Here is a 19,133-nt window from a genome sequence, read left to right as displayed (position 1 = left end):
CAGTCTTCTTATTCATTATTTTACCACAGCTCTACTCTTTTTATATACAACCAGCCTGCAGGTTAATGATGATATAACTCAGATGAGGCAGTGCTTCATATAAAGCTATTGTGGTCCAGTGGTTAGCACAGTAGATTATGACGCCGCCGACCCGGGTTTGATCCTCATCTGAGTTTTTTTTGTTTTATTTTTTTTATTGTTAAGACATATAATACTGTAAGGGTTGTTGAACATTTAAAGTTCTAAAGCAACTGTTTTCTCAAAAAAAGACGGGATAGTGTAATTAGAAACTGAATTGGAAATGAGGTGGGCCGGTCTGAGGCTTGAAACTCCAGGGCTGAAAAAGAGTCCCACTCCGGCCCTGGCCAATACTGTACAGTTTTATCACAGCTCTGCCAGTGAGAGTGGTTGAGCTCAAGCGCATCAAATGAAAAGCCAATGAGAAGAAGGAGGCGGGGCATGTTAGACACCAGAGAGCATTTGATTGGTCAGAAGATTTGATGAGGAACTGAAGTATGAGGTGACAGCAAAAAAACATTGATCCAATGAGACGGAAGTAACAAACTGCAAACGTTGGATGTTTATATCAGATTTATATCTCCTAAATGTGAATTTTTTCACATTAGGTTGGAGCTCACTGGACTAGAGATAGCCTTAAACCTAACAGAGTGTAGTTAAATCTCCATTCTTACAGTTGGTGCCGAAACGTTGGATATGGGACATGGAACTATTGCTCCCTAATGAGCCTATAACTGAAGAGTATGGGATCAGATATAAGTCAAAACTTTACATTGAGTCATCAATGATGATGACTGTGATCCGCTCTTACAATTATAAATACAGTCTAAATTTGAAGGTCGCTTTAAATTGGAGCTGACAGCAAATATAAATAAATTCTAATAAATAACACCATTCTAATAATATTTATCAAACACAATTTAGAAATTACATGAATACGTCAGCGCAATAGCTTTGTGGTTTGGGTGCTGACATATGGTGCAGTAGCACTTCAGGGTGTCCTGAGTTCGAATCCTGGCTTGTGGACATTTCCCGTCCCTACCCTCTCTCTCACCCACTTCGCTTTCTGTCTGAAACACTGTCCTCTCCGCTTAATAAAGGAGAAAAGGCCAAAAATAAATCTTAAAAAAAGAAAGAAAGAATGAGCATGAATGCATTTAGATAGGTCAGGAAAGTTACTTTTATAAAGCTTTAAATAATATCAGGAAGTCATTGAAGATCTTCATTCTGCCTTCAGAGCGTGCGTCTGTTTATTTTATATCAACGCAGCCTTATTCTGTTCGGGGTTTATCGGTCATCTGTCGTCTGTGTCAGCATGATTTGTGTGTTTAAGTGTGTTTGTTTGTATATTTGCACACTGCACTGCGGTAGGTCATTTTACACACATACACACACACACACACACACACACACACACACACACACACACACACTGTACAGTTAGTCAGCACTGCGCAAAATGAAAGACAGCGAGTAACATCATCTCTCTCTCTCTCTCTCTCTCTCACACACACTCTCTCTCTCTCTCTCTCTTTCTCTCTCTCAGGCCTCTGATGATGAGTCTTACGTCAGTGATGTGAGTGATAATATTTCCGAGGACAATGCCAGCGTCACAGATAACGTTTCCAGACAGAGTAAGATCCTCTCCATTTCATTAGAGCAAGATGATGTCATTGTGGGACACACACACACACACTCTCTCTCTCACACACACACACTTGTAAAGCTACATCAGTTTGTTTTCTTCATAGAGACTCCAAAAAGTGTTCCAACATGGTCAACATTTACTGGTATTGCTATACGTGTGGGGACATTTGGTACCCATGACATAATGAATAAAAGAATACAAAACACACACAGAAGAACTTGTTTATTGTTTATTGTCTATTATTATTAAGTCAAACTAAATTTGGGGACACTAAAGTTCCCCTCTTAGTTTTTTATTTATTTATTTTAAATTGAATGTTTTCTATTTCAATTTTTAAAAAAGGGATCATTGCTCAATTCTAAGAAAGAGGGGGAAATAGTTATTCAAAACATCACCATTTTTCTCAGAAAGCATATTTCTAATGGTGCTTTTGACTTGAAATTATCACCAGATGTTGGGAACAACCAAAGAAATCCTTATATACAAAGAAAACATTATTAATTAGTTTACAAACGAAGTTCTGTGTAATAAAAGGAAATAATGCAGGGAAAAAATATTGAACACATGAAGAAAGGGAGGCGTAGAAAGCCCAGACAGCAGCTGAAATCTCTCAGTAGTTCTTCAGCAAGCCTCTGCCCTTCCTCAGTGTAAATGAACATCAGCTGCTTCAGTCCAACATCTACATCAGCAGGAAGATGAAGATGAACCCAGGGTGGACATTTCAGCAAGATAATGATCCAAAACACAGCCAAGGAGACTCTCAGATGCTTTCAGAGAAAGAAAATCAAGCTGTAGAATGGCCCAACCAATCACCTGAGCTCAATCCAATAGAGAATACAGATAAAGCTCAGATTTGACAGACGAGACCCACAGAACTATCAATATTTTGATTAGTTGAAGTCTGTGAAAATGCATGTGACTTCGTTCTCCATATGAGAGGTGTCTTTAAGCTGCCTTCACCAAATGAACTTTTATATAAAGTATTACATGTTTCAGTTGGTCAGAACTTTCTCTTTGTGTTATTCTAGTATTACTACACAGAATTCATTGTTTTCTTTTATTTAATTTTAATGTTTATGTATTGTTTGGGCTTTTAACAAAATCTGCTTCAATTCCATGCCAGCAGCTCCCTTAGAAATGTTATTCCCAGGAAAATCATGACAATAGCCCCTTTCACACATACAGACCTTTCCGGAAAATTACCGGCAATTTTCCGGAAAGGTTGTATGTGTGAACAGGTCCTTTTTGAAAATACCGGTAAATTCGTTTTGGCTATTTTCCGGAAAGAGAAGTTGTAACATTACCGGTAATTTGCCGGAATGCTGCGCTGTGTGAATGCAGATGGAAGATTGCCGGAAAGAGCGCGTGCACGTCTAGAACGTGCTGACGTGAGACGTCTACTTTAGCCAATCACAACAGTCAGACGCATTCACGTCCGCACGGTTTATGAGAATAAAAGCCTTTGAATATTTTTCCAGACACATTTAGCTGCTAGAAGTTAGTCAGATAACGTTTATATGTTCTTCTTAATGCCAACTGTGTAAATAATCATCGATGAGATGCTTATGATAAGCCGCTGTTTGTTTACCTTCAAGCTTTGCGTGTGCCTGTGAAAACAGCCTGTGAGCGCCTGCACACGCACATATTATGAGAATCTCGACATGCGAAAGTGATCCTGCGAAAGTTGTTCACAATATTGATCATCCACAGAGTTTGTAATTTAGTCAAATGTTTACAAACACAAGCGCAGCCGTTTAAAGCTCATTTGTGGTGAATGATGTCAGAATTTACCGGTATTTTGGAATGGATGTGTGAATGCTCTTTTCCGGAAAATTTCCGTAACGTCCTCGCCTGTGTGAACAGCGCTTTTTTCAATATACCGGTAAAGTTGTTCCGGAAATTTTCCAGATATTTACCGGTATCACTGTGTGAAAGGGGCTTATAACTAACCCTGACTGCAGATATTCAGTATCATGTAGTGTGTAAGCTTGTGTTTCTCCCTCAGTGCCTAATGGTGAGCTGGCCAGCAGTATGTTTCGTAACGGCAGACGTCCGTGTCTCCCGGCTCCTGCTCCCGACACCTCCAACATCAACCTGTGGAACATCCTGAAAAACAACATCGGCAAAGATCTGTCCAAAGTGTCCATGCCGGTGGAGCTGAACGAGCCGCTGAACACGCTGCAGCACATGTGTGAAGAACTGGAGTACACCGAGCTCCTGGATAAAGCAGCTCAGACTGACGACCCCTACGAGCGCATGGTACGGTCGAGCTCTTAAAGGCACGGTGCACCCTGAAACTAAAACTCTGTCATTTACTCACAGGGTTTCAAACCCTTAATGTGTCCTCCAAAGTGCTTTCTTTTAAATATGAGATGTGATTTAAACTGAAACCGGAAGACAAGTTGGGTCATATTCAGTAGCTCCTCCCCTTTTCTAAAATAGCCAATAGCGTTGAGTCATGCAATCCCTTAAAATGCTACAGACCTGATAGATTACTGTTAAAATATGCTGTCAGTGTGATAAATGCTAGCAGCATACTAAAACATGCTTTTAATGCACTAAAACAAGTTAGCACTGTGCTAAAACATGCTAACAGCATGCTAAAGTGTGTTAACAATGTCCTAAAACATGTCCGCAATGCACAAGAACACACAAAGGCTGCCATAAAGCGTTTAAACAAGATGATTTAATATTAACAACATGTGCAGAGACATTAACAATGTTGCTAATACATTATAAACATATTAGCAACATGCTAGAACATTCAGACTGTAAAAACAGACATTCATTGAACCTACAAAAAAGCTTCTACGATACAGATTAGCACATTTTTATTTAGCAATTTCTTGACGTTATGATATTACACCGCTAGTTAGCAGAAATTAGTGATTAATCTATTGTGTTTTATGATGTGTTGAAACAGTCTTCTCTGTTATACATCAAATATTTGAAAATGGATAAAGCAGCTGAGACCGACAACCCCTATGAATGCATGGTACGGTCCAGCTCTTAAAGGCACAGTGCACCCTAAAACTAAAACTCTTGAAATTTACTCACAGGGTGTTCCAAGTCCTTAAAATGCCTTCCAATGTGCTTTTTTTTAATTGTGTGATGTTAATTAAACTGAAATATGAAAACAAAGTGGGTTATATCAACTAGCTCCTCCCCTTTTTAAAAATAGCCAATAGCATTTCACTCATTTACTATCGTTGAGTCATGCAAATTCATTAAAATGCCACAGTCTTGATAGACTATAATCAAAGTTAGCTATCAGTGTGATAAAATGCTGGCTATATGGGTTATATCAAGTGGCTCCTCCCCTTTTTAAAATTAGCCAATAGCATTGCATTTATCTCACATCTTTGCATCAAGCTAAATCTGACTCATGCAAATTCTTAAGACCTGATAAATTATTCTTAAAGTTAGCTATCATTGTGTTAAAATGCTAGCGACATACATACTTCATAAGAAAAAGCCTCGGTAGCCCTAGTGTAGAGTGTTTGAGGAGAGGCTTGTGTTCAGACCTTCACACACATGATCCAGCAGTTGGAGGACACACAGGGCCTGGAGCGGTCAGTCTCTCGTGCACACTGAGGTGTGCATTTACCTCTAGCCTCATTAAGTCCTTTACTGTAACCTAGTTTGAGCATCAGCACACTTTGACACACACTTTGTTGTGCGATCAGTGTGATCAAGGCCTAACGCTGCACTGTATTCAGTTTGAAATTGCAACGTGCGTATCTGCATGATTCTCAAATGCTTAGACTGGTTGAATGAAAATTGAAAGTCCCTGTTCATATGGCTCGTTCAGAAAGTGATTTGTGAAGCCATTGCAAAGTTGATCTACAACACAGTGAAACTGAATCGCTTGCATGTGTTTTTGACGCCTGTGCACATTTTAAATGGGCCACAAAAGATGATAACCTTTGTAAATTTACCAAAAAAAAATTGTGTTTTATTTGTTAAAATTGATTAACTACAGGCACAGCTTCTAGCACTAACGGTATGTTGTAGCGAGGATATAAACAAGGATGTAAACAAAGGGAAATGCTGTTTGGCACCGCTAACAATTCCGCTACTAATTCATATTTATCAGTCAAACCGCTGTAAACACACACAATCTTCAGCAGCGCTGCAGTGTCGCTCTGTGCGGACTACATCTCAAATAACAGTCTCACAACAGATATGTGAACGTTTCATATTACTTACACATGCTTATAACCCGATTATACGTGTAAGACTCTTGTCAGATGTTATTTTAGAGAGCAGGCTTGAGGTTCAGCTGTGTCCTCTAACAGATACACTGACTGACAGTGTTTACACAGCTGAGGCAAAGTGCATGCTGGAGGCGTGATGTAGAGGTCTGCATTCCTGCGGCTGTACCACGGGAGCTGCGGGACCCGACCAGATTTCTGCGGCGCGGTAATAAATTTCCGAATAAATCACGGGAGCGGTCGATAACTGGTTTATTTTGGACGGGAGTGGGCGGTCTAACAATATCGCTCCCAACTCCCGAGCGAGCGAGCACGCGTATGTATGTGTGCGAAGACAGCGTGATGCTGTGTTTAGCTTGTTTGTTTCTGTGTGTGTGCGGGTGTGTTTGTGTGTGTGTGCGCGAATGAGAGAGAGAGCTTTGTTTGTGTGTGTGTGTGTGCTTGCTGCTAATGTGTGTGTGTGTTTATACAGACAGCTTGTTATAGGCTGTCTGGACTCTGTATAGCTGGGTGGTTTCCGGTTATGTTCTCCCCTCCCGCTCTTTAGCAGAAACAGGCGCAGCGGGTAGAAAACGGTGGGCAGCGGGACAACAAATGCTGAATATAAGCGGGAGCGGTCGGGTTCGGGCTAAAACCTGGCGGGAGCAGGATTTAAAATCGAGTCCCGCGCAGATCTCTAGCGTGATGTTTTGCTTAGTGACGTGGAACCGATCTGTAAATCACAGCACATTATGTTAGCTGACCAATCAGAGCCTCTTAAGGGCGGGATTTTCAGAGGAACTAGGAAATATGACAGTGGTGTTCACGTTAGCTGAGTAGCTGTATATAATCAAAGTCTGATATATGAGCAAATAACCTGATTTTCTACAGGTGAAACATGAGCACACACTGCTGTACATCTTATAAACACGACCACGCCTTAAAAATACACTCTGGACCAGCACTTTAAAGTCATCTGTGATATCGCAAAGCACATCGCAGAAAACTAATCAGCGTAATGGCTGTTTTATTTTTAATATCATGCGTCACTACTGTCCAACGGCTGTAAATTTACTAACATGTAGACCATTCGAGTGTCAATGTAAATCGCTAAAAGATGCCATTGTGGTTCACTTGTCAATTGATTTGTGTTGAGCATTGTGTGTTTGTGTTGTCAGCCCCTTACACCTGTGTGTGTGTGTGTGTGTGTGTGTGTGTGTGTGTGTGTGGATTTAATGCTCTCTGAAGGCACATCTACTCCATTATCTGGTTTCTGTAAGCACCGCTCCGTCTGTATACAGAGAGCACAGTCTATCAGGACACAGTGGTAATGAGTGTATTGACAGCCTGCTTTGTGTGTGTGTGTGTGTGTGTGTGTGTGTGTGTGTGCAGGCCATCGTTGCAGCGTTTGCAGTGTCAGGATATTCCTCCACCTACTATCGAGCGGGCAGCAAACCCTTTAACCCCCTTCTAGGGGAAACGTATGAATGCATCCGAGAAGACAAGGGATTCTGCTTCTTTTCTGAACAGGTACACACACACACACACACACACACACACACACACACACACACACTGTCTTTATTTCTCTCCCTTTTAAACACACATACACATGCACACAAACACACACACACATTCGAGCTGCAGTATCTGTTCCAGGTGAGTACCTGTCCTTCGCTGTGGCTCTGCAGCACCAGCTTTGTGTGTGTGTGTGTGTGTGTGTGTGTGTGTGTGTGTGTGTGTGTGTGTGTGTGTGTGTGTGTGTGTAATAAAGAAAGAGTGTATGTGTGTGTTCGAATGTGTGTGTGTGCTTGAAAACGTTTTTGTGTTGATGTTAAGTGTGTGTGCCTGTGAGTGTGTGTTTGGTTTGTGTATGTGTGTATATTTGTGCTCATGTGTGTGTGTGTATATTTGTGCATGTCATTGTGTGTTCGTCCATGTGTTTGTGTTTGTGTCATGTATGAGAATGTGTGTGTGCGTGTTTGTGTGAGAGAGCGCGTAAGTGCACGAGTGAGAGTGTGTGCATGTGTGTGTGTATGCGAGCGCATGAGGAAGTGTGTATTTGTGTATGTCTGTGTGTGTGTGTGTGTGTGTGTCTGGGAGTGTGCCTGAGTGTGTGTTTGTTTGTGCATGTGAGTGTGTGTTTGAGAGTGGGTGTGTGTGTCTTTGTGTGTACGTTTGTGTGGATTTTTGTGCATGAGTGTGCATGGGCATATGAGGGAGTGTGTGTGTGTGTGTGTGTGTGTTTGTATTTGCGTGTATGTGTGCATGCATGTTTGTGTATTGTTGTGTGTGAAAGAGAGAGAGAGAGAGTGCCCAAGTGTGTGTGTGTGTGTGTGTGTGTGTGTGTGTGTGTGTGTGTGTGTGTGTGTGTGTGTGTGTGTGTGCGCACATCAATAGTCCTCTGGCGAAGCTTCTTCCTGCCTGACTTGAAGAGTGTCTTTGTCAGCAGTGAACTTTCCCACAGGCGTTTGTCATAATGCAGCGTGTTCACAGAGGGAGAAACACACACACACACACACACACACACACACACACTGATAATACTGTAATTCATCACACACATCATCTCTTGCTGTAACCTGACCAACATGTGTCTCTCTGCTGATGATGTGTGAGAATGAAACACACACCACAGCGGCTCCTCGTCTTACCACTCAGCTGTTTTGCCATTAAATCAGCTGAATAAATATTTAATGACGACCTATTATGCAAAAATCACTTGTATAAGGGGTTTAACCCCAGCAGTGTGTGAATATCTCCAGCCTCTAATGGTCAACGTGTATTAATTGTGTTTGTTCTAATCAGACTTGATGAAAGCAGTCTGCAGAAACACTGTGATTGACATTCTCCTTTTATATGATGTCATCAGAGGGGAAAAGCCCCGCCCACTAGTGCCCATCTCTCTCTCATTAGCATAGACAGCAGCCCTGAGTGAGAAGCAGCCGTCCACCATTAGAGTTTTGAATCTGCCACTAAGCTGACGCAAAGGTGTTTGTAGCTCCGCCCTCTTCGGGAAAGAGCACAATCTCATTTGAATTTAAAGTGACAGTCACCAAAACACCACAATTAGGATCAAAAACTAAAAAGGTCAGGAAAACATTATCTGTGTGCTATTTTGAGATGAAACTTCACACACACACACACACACACACACACACTCTAGGGACATCAATGACTTATTTTACATCTTGTAAAAAGGGGCAGAATAGGTGAAAACAGAACAATATGTTTTGCTAGTCTAGAAAATGCTTCGTGATTTAAGAGTTTTTAGATAAATGCACAAGAATACAAGACAAACAATAAGTATGTTAGTCCAAAGCTCGTACCAAGCCCATACTGAAACTCAGGCCTGTAGAAAAAATTAAAGGGAAAACTACACCTTTTTTTTAATCCTTATTTTACAGGTCTCCAAGAGTTATTCAATTGACTTGAAATATTTTTAAATCCATTGTCTCACTGTAAGCTTAGCTTAGCATAATTAATTAAATCAGATTAGACCATTACCATTTCATTGCAAGGATTAACTGTTGACTTGAACCATTTTTGAATCCATTCAGCTGATTTCTTGTTCTGGCGGGATCACTGTTAGCTTAGCTTAGCATAATGAATTGAATCGGATTAGACCATTAGCATTTCGTTATTTTTTTAATTATTATTTTTAAAGTTTTGATAATTTTCTTATTTAAAGTATATCCTCTAAGTATCCTACAGGTGTTAACAGTTGACTTGAACCATTTTTAATCCATTCAGTCAATAGCGGGGTCACTTTTGGCTTAGCTTAGCATAATCAGATTTGACCATTAGCATTTTGTAAAAAACAAATACATAAGTTTTAATAATATTCCTATTTAAAGCTTCTAGCCTTCTTTATTTACATTGTGTTATAAGCTTTCTAGGTCAATATTACTAGGGACTATACTCTCATTCTGGCGTTATAGTCAAAAAACTCTTTGAAAGGATTCATTATGCTAAATTAAGCTAAGCTAAAAGTGGTCCCGCCATAACAAGAAATGAGCTGAATGGGTTTTGAAATGGTTCAAGTCAACTGCTAACAAACGTAGGACACTTATAGGATACACTTTCAATAGGCAAGATAATCAAAACTCTTTTTATGTAACAAAATGCTAATGGTCTAATCCAATTCAATTCATTATGCTAAGCTAAGCTAAAAGTAACCCCACCAGAACAAGAAATCAGCTGAATGGATTCAACAATTGTTCAGATCAACTGATTAACTCTAGAAGACTTGATAAATGAGCCTTTGCTGGAGTGTTCCTTTAAGAAATCATGAGCAGTTATCGAGACATAAAATGAACATGAGCGAGTCGATGATTCAGCCTTGTGGAGTTTGTTGGGAAATGTCGATGTTCTTGATATCTTTGGCTTCAGAATCCAGGATTTGGCAAATCTGAGTACAAATAGAAGCACTGACTCATCACATCAAGCTCAACAGCCCGCGTGTGCACACAGCCAAACACATATGCTGCATTTTCTGAGATTGTTGGAGCCAAGATGGCCTCATCTGTTATTAGCAATGGACTCTTCACATTTTCAGATTTCTCAGCAGCAGAAGTCGCAGAAGTCGTGCAACAAATCTTGCTTAAATAATAAAAGAAAAACTCCTTGATAGTGACTTTCAGAAAAAAAAGAAATAAATAGTGTGAGAGTGATAACAGCAGCCAGAAGAGAAAACAGCACCACATTTACTGTCCTGCCTCCATACATGCTGCATCCCAAACACTCTGTGTACACGAAAATTAGTGTTTCTTTTGTAGTTATTTGGTGCAAAGATGATATAAAACAAAGTAGAGCTTTATAAATGTACATAGGTTGTTTTACAAATCAAAATATTAAGAACTTTAGAGGATTTAAGATGCTAATGAACTTTTTTTTTTTGAGCAAATGCTAATGGTCTAATCCGATTCAATGATCTATGCTAAGCTAAGCTAAAAGTGCTCCCGCTAGAACTGGAAATCAACTGAATGGATTCAACAATAGTAAAACTGTAAATTGAGCCAAAGGAAAGTGGAGTGTTCCTTTAATCATCAGCTTCTCTGCATCTCTTTTAATTGCCCCTTTCCATCTCTGCACAGGTGAGCCATCATCCGCCCATCTCCGCCTGTCACTGTGACTCCCAGAACTTCACCTTCTGGCAGGGTAAGACTGATCCCGCTCCTCTGCTTTTCTCTGAAACACATTGAATAATCACGCTCACGTGTGTGTGTGTATGTGTGTGCGTTTGTGCTCCAGACGTCAGATGGAAGAATAAGTTTTGGGGGAAGTCAATGGAGATTCTCCCCATCGGGACAGTGAATGTGATGCTGCCCAGGTGCCGTCTCTATCTGTTCATCATTCATAAATACCAGTGTTCACTATTGTAAAGTACTTGAATTAATCTGTTGTGGTAATTATATAGTTGCTTTTGTAACACAACAACTATCCTATAGCTACCATAGCAGCTATAGGATTACCAACAAGTAATCTATAGTGTTCTGTAGTTGCTATGGTAATACATCAACTATAGTAATATAAACAAATAATGACAGTTTTCTACAACTATTGGGTATATTAGGTAGCACAGCATCTATAGCTTTATTGTTACTATAGCAACTATAGAATTACCAACAAGTGTTGTTCTATTGTGTTCTGTAGTTGCTATGGTAACACAACCACTATAGTAATATATACGCAAATGACCCAATACTGTCATTTTATACAACTATACTGTATATTATACTACAATACACCACAGATTACTAGGTAAAATGAAAGAATACTACAGTATTACTGGTGGTAACACAACATTTATAGTATTGTTGTTACCATAGCAACTATAGAATTACCAACAAGTGTTCGATAGTTGTTTTATAGTGCTCTGTAGTTGCTATGGTAACACAACCACAATAGTAATATAAACAAAGGATGACAGTTTTCTACAACTATAGTATTGTTACCATAGCAACTGTAGAATAATCAACAAGTGTTGTTTTATAGTGTTCTATAGTTGCTATGGTAACACAACCACAATAGTAATATAAATAAAGGATGACAGTTTTCTACAACTATAGGGTATATTAGGTAGCTCAGCAACTATAGTATTGTTGTTACCATAGCAACTGTAGAATAATCAACAAGTGTTGTTTTATAGTGTTCTGTAGTTGCTAGGGTAACACAACCACTATAGTAATGTAAACAGAAATAACCCAATACTGTAATTTTAGGGTATATTATACTATAATACACCACAGTTTACTAGGTAAAAATTAAAGTATGCTGCAGTGTTACTGGTGGTAACACAACAACTATAGTATTGTTGTTACCATAGCAACTTTAGAATTACCAGTACGTGTTCTAGAGTTGCTATGGTAACACCACAACTATGATACAGCTGTTGGGTTGCCATAGCAGCTATAGAATTAACAACGTGTTGTTCTATAGTGTTCTGTAGTTGCTATGGTAACACAACAACTACAGTAGTAAAACAAATGAAGACAGTTTTCTACAACTATAGGGCATATTATACTACAGTACACCACAGTGATTGTGATGTTGCCCAGGTGCCGTCTCTATCTGTTCATTATCGTTATGTGCACACTTCATCACCGTTTGTCTTCATAGCTGACACAGTGTGTTTTATTTGCAGTTACGGTGATCACTATGAATGGAACAAGGTGACGACGTGCGTCCACAACATCCTGAGCGGCAGACGGTGGATCGAGCATTATGGAGAAGTGACCATCAGAAACACTCGCAGCACCACCTGCATCTGCAAACTCTCCTTCATAAAGGTACACACACGTCTGCAGCGGCACTAGGGTCTGTGTTTCTCTCACGGCCACATACAAAAAAATACTATAGTTATTTATAGTAAATACTAGTGTTTACTATAGTAAAGTACTTGAATCAATCTGTTGTGGGAATTCTGTTGTTGCTATGGTAACACAATTACTGTAGTAGTGTTGTTATCATAGCAACTATAGAACTACCAACAAGTGTTCTATAATTGTTCAGTTCTATAGTGTTCTGTAGTTGCTATGGTAACACAACAACTAAAGTATCGTTGTTACCATAGCAACCATAGTATTACCAGCAAGTGTTCTATAGTTCTATAGTATCCTGTAGTAGCTATGGTTTCACAACAAATATAGTATCGTTGTCACCATAGCAACCATAGAATTAACAACAAGTGTTCTATAGTTGTTCAGTTCTATAGTGTAGTTCTGTTGTGTAGTTGCTATGGTAGCACAACTATAGTATAGGTGTTACCATAGAAACTATAGAATTACCAACAAGCGTTCTTTAGTTGTTCTATAGTGTTCTGTTGTTGCTATGGTAGCAAAACTACTATTGTATCATTGTTACCATAGCAACCTTAGAATTGCCAGTGTTCTATATTTGTTGTGTAGTGTTCTGTAGTTGCTGTGGTAGCACAACAACTACAATATTGTTGTTACCATAGCAACTTTAGAATTACCAACGAGTGCTCTATATGTTGTTATATATTGTTCTGTAGTTGCTATGGTAACACAAAACCTATAGTAATATAAACAAATGAGCCGGTACTATAGATTTTTAAAAAACTATGTATACTACATAATATACTACAATACACCACAGTTTACTAGGTAAAAAACTAACGTATACTACAGTATTTATTTTAGGCTATCTTTTCGTTATGCTGTAGGCAGTACTACAGTATGCTGTAGCATGTGTGTGTGTGGGTTTGTGTTTGTTTGTGTGTGTGTTTGTGTGTGTGTGTGTGTGTGTGTGTGTGTGTGTGTGTGCAGGGAAACTACTGGAGCTCAAATGTGAATGAGGTGCAGGGGTCAGTGATGGACCAGGAGGGCCGAGTCATTCACAGACTGTTCGGGAAGTGGCATGAGGGTCTGTACTGCGGAGTCCCACCTTCTGCCAAATGCATCTGGAGACCAGGTACACACACACACACACAAACACACCCAAGCAAAGTCCAAAATGAGTCCCAGTATTAGCTCTGATAATAATAATACACATCTGCATGCTTGAAGGATTTAATAAAAATTGAAACTAATGACCACACACGGCTGCTAAAAATGCATCTTTTAAATCACAAAAAGAAGTCGATATTTATTCTAGATGTTAATAGAATTGTATGTTTAATCCATCAATTACAGCACTGGTGAGCATGTAAAAGAATAGTAATTAGATTTAAAGTTTTGCCCGGTGAAAGAAAATGATGTTTTGATGGGCCAGTGAGTAAGTAGCCAGACACGGTGACTGAATTACTGAAGTAAACACCACTCAGACGTGTTGTCATTTAATAAAGTAAAGCTTAATGCCAGTATGAAATACTGATGATGATTAAACATTCATAATTCAGCAGTTTACTACACCCTTCACAGCACTCGGATGTGTGTCTGCTAATGCTAATGTATGTGTGTGTCCAGGCTCGATGCCCACAGATTACGAGCTGTACTACGGCTTCACCAGGTTTGCAGTGGAGCTGAATGAGCTTTTCCCAGAGATGAAGGAGCTGCTGCCGCCGACTGACGCTCGATTCAGACCAGACCAGAGGTACAAACACTCAATCTACACACTTTTCAAACTTGCTTAAAAACTGTTTTTATACGTCAGCCTTTTCTAGATCGTTCTGATCTTTAAATCTTCATTTATTACAGTTTTATAAATGAAAATATAAAAGGCATTTATATGGATACACATTAATAAAATGGGAATGGTTGGTGGTATTAACGTCCTGTTTGTGGCACATTAGTAAATGTGAGCGGGCAAACCTTTTAAGATGGGTGGTGACCATGGTGGCCATTTTGAAGTCGGCCATCTTGGATCCAACTTTTGTTTTTTTTCAATAGGAAGAGGGTCATGTGACACATCAAACTGATTGGAGATCTCACAAGAAAAACAATGGTGTGCTTGGTTTTAACGTAACTTTATTCTGTTATGAGTTATTTACACGTTTCTGACCACTTATAAAATGTGTTCAATGTGCTGCCCATTGTGTTGGATTGTCAATGCAAGCCTCTTCTCCCACTCTTCACACACTGATAGCAACGCCGCAGGAGAAATGCCAGCACAGGCTTCCAGTTTGATAGTTTCAGGTGCTGCACATCTTGTATCTTCACACCATAGACAGTTGCCTTCAGATGACCCCAAAGATAAAAGTCTAAGGGGGTCAGATCGGGAGACCTTGGGGGCCATTCAGCTGGCCCACGATGACCAATACACTTTTCAGGAAACTGTTCATCTAGGAATGCTCGGACCTGACACCCATAATGAGGTGATGCACCATCTTGCTGGAGAAACTCAGGGAACGTGCCAGCTTCAGTGCATAAAGAGGGAAACACATCATCATGGAGCACTTTCAAATATCTAGCAGCCTTAAGTTTCCATTGATGAAGAATGGCCCCACTATCTTTGTTGTCTATGGTGTGAAGATACAAGATATATGTATAATTATATATATAAATAATTGGTTATCATGTTTATTATGTAAAGTGCCTTGTGAAACTGTATGAACACTACCAGAATATTCTGACCGTCCATATAAGACTGTACTAAATTTACAAAGGGATTATTTTTGGACAAGTTGATTTGTTAAAGTTTTTTGACAGAAAACATTTGATTTAGGTTATTTAGGTGCAAGAAGGTCGCTGGTTCGAGTCCAGGCTGGTTCAGTTGGCATTTCAGTGTGGAGTTTGCATGTTCTCCCAGTGTTGCCGTGGGTTTCCCACTCAGTCCAAACACATGTGCTATTGGGGTATTGATGAACTAAACTGGCCGTAGTAAATAAATATGTGTAAATGTGAGTGTGTATGGGTGTTTCCCAGTACTGGGTTGCAGCCGGAAGGGCATCCGCTGCATAAAACATATGCAGGTGTAACCCCGCCGGTCCAACGCCACCCAACCCACTCCGAGTTTGTATCGAACCGGCAACCTTCCGCATGGGAGTCAGTTGCTCTAACAAGGAGGCTAAAGCCTCTAGCGTCTGTCGCTAGAGCAGCTTTAGAGGTCAGCGGAGTGAGGTTTACCTGAACAGCACACACTAGCTAGCCTCCGTTACACTCACCCCCCTAGACCTCACTCGCATCTGGGTCACGGCACCAATGTAACCCCACCGGTCCTACACCACCCAACCCGCTCCGAGCTGGTATCGAACCGTCGACCTTCCGCATGGGAGTCGGGTGCTCTACGATGGAGGCTAAAGAACATGGCCCCTAGCGTTTGTCGCTAGAGCACCTTTAGAGGTCAGAGGAGTGAGGTTTACCTGCACAGCACACACTAGCTGGCCTCCGTTACACTGGAATAACTGGTGGTTCATTCCGCTGTGCCGGATTAATAAGGGACTAGGCCGAAGGAAAATGAATGAACTTGAACTGTACAGAGTGAGTCTGAGAGTTCTCGTGTGCTTTAATGTGTCCTGCAGGTTTCTGGAGGAGGGAAACGTCCAGATGGCGACGGCCGAGAAACAGCGAATCGAGGAGCAGCAGAGAAACAGGAGGAAGTGGATGGAGGAGAACAACATCAAACACCAGCCGCGCTTCTTCAAGTCAGTGCACTCTTAAAATAACACAGCATTGGGTCAAATATGGACATTAGGTTCATTAAAACAGTTGAGTTACCATTTTTGAGTCCATTCAGCGATCTTCAGGTCTGACAAGAGCACTTTTAGCTTAGCTTAGCATCATTCATTGAATCCGATTAGACCGTTAGCATCTTTAATCAACTGAAAATGAAAAGTTGTTCTCTTTCTAGGCTGATATGGCTAGAACTATACTCTCATTCTGGTGTAGGAACTTTGCTGCTGTATCATGACTGCACCAAGAGCTGTTACTGTTAGATGCTAATGGTCTAATCCGATTCAGTGATCTATGCTAAGCTAAGCTAAAAGTGCTCCTGCCAAACTGAGAGATCAGCTGAATAGGTTTAATAATAGTCAAACTGTTTTACTCGAGGGAAGCTGTAAAGTGAGCATATTTCCTAAATAAGTGGAGTGTTTCTTTAAGCTAAGAGTTGGGTTTGTCTCTATATAACCCAACATTGGGATAAGACAACCCATTATTTTAAGCGTAATGACCTGCTCATACAAATTCCACTGGAATGCTAATAACGTTGAGCTAAACGCAGTGTGTGTTTGCTGTGTGTAACAGGAAGGTGATGGACAGCAACCAGAGGGAGAGATGGGTGTCCAACAGCATGTACTGGGAGCTGCGCAAGGATCCAGGCTTCCTGAAGCTAGAAAACCCTGAGCTGTGGTAAAACCCTGAGGCCACTCGCTTTACTATGCAGCCTGGGACTGTAGCTTTGGACCGAACGTGGACCGACGGTGACAGACAGAGAGAGAGACACAGCGTCCACATGTTGTGTCTATGCCTTAAGACGTTTTACGCTTCTAGTGAAATCCCACACTGTTGAAAATGCAGATCTTACTCAGAGTTTTACACTCGATTCTGATCCGAATATCTGAACACCGAAAATCAAGAAGCATTTATAGTCAAGCTAAAAATATTGTGCTGTTTTCAGGAATGAGAAGGGATGTTCATAAGAAACCTTTATAATCATGATATGACACGTGAGGATTGTGAAAGAGACTCAGTTTCGCTCAGTTATGACATTTTAAAAGAGGATATTGTTTGTTAATATTGTATAAATACATCACAGCCGGTTTTTATGGCTGTCATGAAGTCATTATAAACATGTCACGAACTTTATAACACTGTCATTAATATTAGTTTGACCTCAACTACTGTGCTGCAAGCTGAGGTTAGGGCTGTGTATTGGCAAGGGCCTCACGATATGATACATATCACGATACATGGGTCACAATACAACATATCACGATATATTACGATACAATACATATTGTGATATATTGCAATAGTTTAATCTGGAAACGTAGCCCCACGGATGTTCTTGGAGACCACGAAATACATCCCGGGAGTTACGTATTTGTGCAGTTTTCGCTAATCTGTGAGTGGCCGCTGTGCGCACTTTTTCGCCTCTCGAACACCTCTCGCGAGCCCTTCGCACTGTTCTCACGTAAAAAGCCGCCGGAGGCCGCTGTCGAGCGACTGCCTGTCCGACTGACTGACTGAACAATTGACTGGGCGGCTGCCAATCGGTCGACCCAGCCACCCTCCTCCTTATCCTTCCCTAAACCCAAGCGACGATTTACAAAAGCCGTCCAGAAAAAGAAAAGCCCTCGTCCGATTTTAACCGCGTTTTCAGATTTCACCGCATTCTCGCCCCGTAACGAATTTGTTCGCTTTATTTTTTGGATTCTGTTTTTTGTCTTGCCTGATTTCTGGAACCACTTTTCCCCGGACTCGAACCCGGTCGCTGCCGCAGCCGGCTCCTCCTCCGGGCCTCCGCTGCGCCAACGTAACACGACGAGCTAACCGGACAAACTGGTTGCCTCGTAGCGTTCGCTTGAAAAAACAAAATGCAGCCATACGTACCTCCAGCCACGTAAATCACGGCCTCCAGAAACGTCAGCATGCAACATGCCGGCCAGCTGTGCTGCTACGGTCATGTTAGACGCGTTGTCTATTACAACGACAGGTCCTTCCATTTGATGTCCCATCCCTCCTATGCAGTTTTCAGTAACTCTGCAATGTTAGTTGAGGTAGACGGAAGCTTGTTAATGATGCTATCCAGTGTAGTTTGCCTTGAATCAAGAGGTTTCGGTTGAGGTCGCTGTGCCGCTAATTCATCTGCGTGGTGTCTTGTTAAGTGATAATGCAAGTTCGTAGTGTTTCCTGAATATTTTTAGAGAGATTTGCAAAGCTTGCACATGGCATTTTTTGTCTAATTCAGTACTCTGGTATAGAGTTAAAGCCAAAGTGCAGCCACACGTCAGCTCTAAAAGCTGGAGGCGCCTTTATATTTTCCACTATGCTCACTCTTGCTTACTTCTGATACCATACTACTTAGCTAAGGGTGTCACGATCCTCCAAATCCTCGATTCGATTACATTTTCGATTATGAATAATTAATTAATTAATGACAGATTAATTATTTGTAGCCTACCGTTTAAACTACCTGACCTGCATGGTCTTTGTTTTACCCATAAACAAATCATACAGTAAATAAATAAAGGCAAGATACACACATAATTACCACCTGTCAATCACTTTTTCTGCGGGTCTTGTGAATAGGCAGTGATCTGTGACGTTATAATGGTGTCGGTAAAAAAAGATGCACAACCAACAGGAACCAGCCAACAGTATCTTTTTTCAGAGGTAGAGAGAAAGGAGGGCTGCTCAGAATAACATTTA

General features: G+C 40.7%; 1 protein-coding gene across 7 annotated transcripts in view; it reads left to right on the top strand.

Moving 5' to 3' along the window:
* osbpl6 (oxysterol binding protein-like 6) overlaps positions 1-18,770 on the top strand; it is a 70,214-nt gene extending 51,444 nt beyond the window's left edge. For 6 of the 7 annotated variants that reach the window (XM_009304415.5, XM_073911430.1, XM_009304413.5 and 3 more), the window contains 10 exons: positions 1,565-1,652; positions 3,672-3,925; positions 7,252-7,389; positions 10,956-11,019; positions 11,113-11,191; positions 12,506-12,650; positions 13,650-13,794; positions 14,289-14,415; positions 16,283-16,405; positions 17,007-18,770. In XM_009304415.5, coding sequence (XP_009302690.1) covers positions 1,565-1,652; positions 3,672-3,925; positions 7,252-7,389; positions 10,956-11,019; positions 11,113-11,191; positions 12,506-12,650; positions 13,650-13,794; positions 14,289-14,415; positions 16,283-16,405; positions 17,007-17,115 — 1,272 coding nt within the window. In that variant the 3' untranslated portion in view covers positions 17,116-18,770. The remainder of the gene's footprint in view (positions 1-1,564; positions 1,653-3,671; positions 3,926-7,251; positions 7,390-10,955; positions 11,020-11,112; positions 11,192-12,505; positions 12,651-13,649; positions 13,795-14,288; positions 14,416-16,282; positions 16,406-17,006) is intronic. The other variant, NM_001127405.1, reaches the window with a different exon arrangement.
* Positions 18,771-19,133: the final 363 nt, after the last annotated feature.

Source organism: Danio rerio, chromosome 9 (genome assembly GCF_049306965.1).
Source record: "Danio rerio strain Tuebingen ecotype United States chromosome 9, GRCz12tu, whole genome shotgun sequence".
Taxonomy (NCBI): domain Eukaryota; kingdom Metazoa; phylum Chordata; class Actinopteri; order Cypriniformes; family Danionidae; genus Danio; species Danio rerio.
The sequence above is the reverse complement of the archived record's forward strand: the minus strand, read 5'-3'. Positions and strand labels throughout refer to the sequence as shown.